Genomic DNA, 2,903 nt, shown 5'->3' on the forward strand with positions numbered 1-2,903 from the left:
GAAAATTGAAAGTGATGTATGAGAAGTAAAAATAAGCGTGTAGATGACACTATCCTGTCAAAAATAAAAAAAATTAGGGTTAAACCCATTCCACAACAACTATTACATTTTAGATTTTGAAATTTAGGTCTTTAGGATTCGGTGACGTTCACTATCTACAGTTCTAAATTCTATATTTTAGTGGACCTAATTATTCGGATTTGAATCCAAAAGTTAAAATTGGTCTAACAACAAATTATTATGTAAAAATTAAAACAATTAACATCGTGAGTTATTAATTCGAGACAAATATCTGTTTCTCCACCATGAAATGAAATGGACGAATCATAACCACCTTGCCTTTTTGAGTTAAGTCCAAGAAATAAGCCATATGCCACCTTATCTTCTCAACTGATTATCAACTTTCAAATCCTCCCACGGCTGCCTCAGTTCACTGATTTCGCAAACAAATAAATGTGGACAACGAATTCTCGGCTAGAGAGATTTTTCGATATGACCATCATATGAGGTGGTATATCACGTGTTTTTATATAAATGGTGGGATATATATGTATTAAAAGGTTAATAACTTAAAAATTAAAATTTTTCACCATTTACATAAAAACACGTAATGTATCATTAATGTTCCCGTCACAATTAAAATTTTCTCTTGTTGGCCATTAGTTAACTTATCACAAACCATCATAGCCTAATACGGCTAAGATCTATCGTGCCCTTTGAGCCTATGGTAATTAGCCTTAACACCCTGAAATTATTAATTAATTCCTCCAGTTATCTTGCGAGAAAGTGCTAATCCAATCCAATCTCGATTAGTGCCCGCCCTGTCGTCTAGTCTAACTACAGTTGCAAGCACCGCCGGGGACCACGTCACAAAATAGCAAAAAACCTGCACCCAGTCCCACGCTCCTAAATTGCGCGTGGAACCATCTGTCTCCTGGAAAATATCTCACGATGACGTGTACTAAAAAGGCCAGAAGGCGGGTCCCACATCGCTCCCGCCAATGAAATATCAGATGCCTATTGCCAGGTGCCACGTTCGGTGTTACAGTGCACGCGTCTGTAATTTATTTACGGTGCTCCTTCACCTATTCGGGATAAAAAGCAGCGAGAGATTAGGCTCTGAAAACGCAGACAGAAAACAGAGAGTTGTGAAGGAGAGTTATATGGGATGACGATGGAGGAGGGCAACAACGTCATCGCACCGTTCGTTATGAAGACTTACCAGATGGTCAACGATCCGACGACGGACAATTTAATCACGTGGGGAAGAGCCAACAACAGCTTCGTCGTCGTCGACCCTGTGGTCTTCTCTCAGAGACTGTTACCCGCTTACTTCAAGCACAACAATTTCTCCAGCTTCGTACGCCAGCTCAACACCTATGTGAGCAATCAGTAGTGAAAATTTTTAATTAATTAATGGGTTTTGTTAATTAAGTAGGGAGTTGAAAGACCCAGTTCGTAATATTGATTACTTTTGCAGGGATTTCGAAAGGTCGATCCAGATAAGTGGGAGTTCGCGAGCGAGTGGTTTCTGCGAGGGCAGACGCATTTGCTGAGAAACGTGGCGAGGAGAAAACACATGGGCAAGAGTTCGAGTTCGAATTCAAATTCAAACTTCTTACAGGCGAAGCACGAGGAGTTCGACGGCGAAGATATAATTAGGGAGATTTCGGGGTTGAAGCAGGAGCAGAAGGCGCTGGAGCAAGAAATCAGGGATATGAACCGGCGGCTGGATGCGACGGAGCGACGGCCGCAGCAAATGATGGCGTTTCTGAACAAAGTGGCGGAGGACCCGGAGATTCTGCCACGTATGATGCTCGAGAAGAACCGCGCGACGGCGGCCCAGTTGGGGGAGAAGAAACGGCGGGTTATGATGATGGCATCGACGTCGTCGTCGTCATCGACAATGGGGGCCACTACTTCCGTCAAAACTGAGGACGAAGATGACGGAACCGTTGGGGTAATTTCCTCATCTCCCGAAGCTGGTTTTGAGATGGAGAGTTTTAATCGGTATCCCACGCCACTGGAGGCCCAGACGGCGTCGGATTGGTTAAGGCAGAGGCGGGTTGTGGATCGGGTTCACGCTGTACAAAACCCGTATAACATGAATACGACGGCGTCGGGTCATGGGGCGGAGAATACCTGGAATAGTGGTAATTCCGCGTATGGGTATGGGAATGGGAGGGGCGGCGGCCCTGGCGGGGAAGTGGGATTCTTTACGGAGGTGGAAGCTAGTCCTCCACCGCCTTATCCATTTTCGCTATTGGAGGGAGGCTTTTAGTTTTTTTTAGTGCTTTAACAATATTTATGTTTTGTTAACCAAAAAAAAAAAAACAATATTTATGTTTAATTTTTTTCGAATTTAACAAGACCTTACTTGGATTCCACATTTTGCCTTCTTTTTTCTTTAATTATGTTATTATCCACACATCTCATTTTACTTCTCACACACTCTTGATAATTTATGTCCGTTGATTTTCAATTCATTTGATCTAACGGTCGAAAATTAAAAAAATGTGTGAGAAGTAAAATGGGATGTGTGAATATCACATCCCATTATTAAATGGTTAGAAATGGTATTGCTCCGTCATTATCGCCAGTTTAAAAATTATAACTTTTTTTTTACCAACAAAAAATTTATAACTTTCTAGACTACGTTTCAAAAGATTCTGTTACTAGATGAATATGAGCTAAGTTTTTTTTCTTCGTCTGGCTTGATATAGCTTCATAACTACGTTCTTGCACATTTGACTTATTAAGTTCACGAGGATAGGTTGTAATTTTATATCATTCACGAGGAAAGGTTGTAATTTTAAATCATATATCATTGAAAATGCAGCCGACTCAGTATTGGCTCGCTTTATCATGTTTATTAGTTTATTGTAAGAAGAATAGAATGGCTG

General features: G+C 41.1%; 1 protein-coding gene across 1 annotated transcript; it reads left to right on the top strand.

Annotated features, from left to right (window-relative positions):
* Window positions 1–1,097: 1,097 nt before the first annotated feature.
* On the top strand, window positions 1,098–2,403 carry LOC103960711 (heat stress transcription factor C-1-like). Its single transcript, XM_009373193.3, has 2 exons — window positions 1,098–1,381; window positions 1,481–2,403. The coding sequence occupies exons 1-2, from the start codon at window positions 1,169–1,171 to the stop codon at window positions 2,279–2,281; spliced, it is 1,014 nt and encodes a 337-aa protein (XP_009371468.3). The 5' UTR covers window positions 1,098–1,168; the 3' UTR covers window positions 2,282–2,403.
* The last annotated feature ends 500 nt before the right edge of the window (window positions 2,404–2,903 follow it).

Source organism: the organism of the source record quoted next, unplaced genomic scaffold, assembly GCF_019419815.1.
Source record: "Pyrus x bretschneideri cultivar Hongxiangsu unplaced genomic scaffold, Pyrus_bretschneideri_v1 Contig44, whole genome shotgun sequence".
NCBI classification, from domain to species: domain Eukaryota; kingdom Viridiplantae; phylum Streptophyta; class Magnoliopsida; order Rosales; family Rosaceae; genus Pyrus; species Pyrus x bretschneideri.

What these genes read in the sequence shown, in the direction of transcription:
- LOC103960711 (XM_009373193.3), top strand. Translation starts at nt 1,169, where the DNA reads ATGACGATGGAGGAGGGCAACAACGTCATCGCACCGTTCGTTATGAAG. An exon ending in TACGCCAGCTCAACACCTAT is followed by an intron (nt 1,382 to 1,480) that starts GTGAGCAATCAG and finishes TTACTTTTGCAG; the next exon opens with GGATTTCGAAAGGTCGATCC.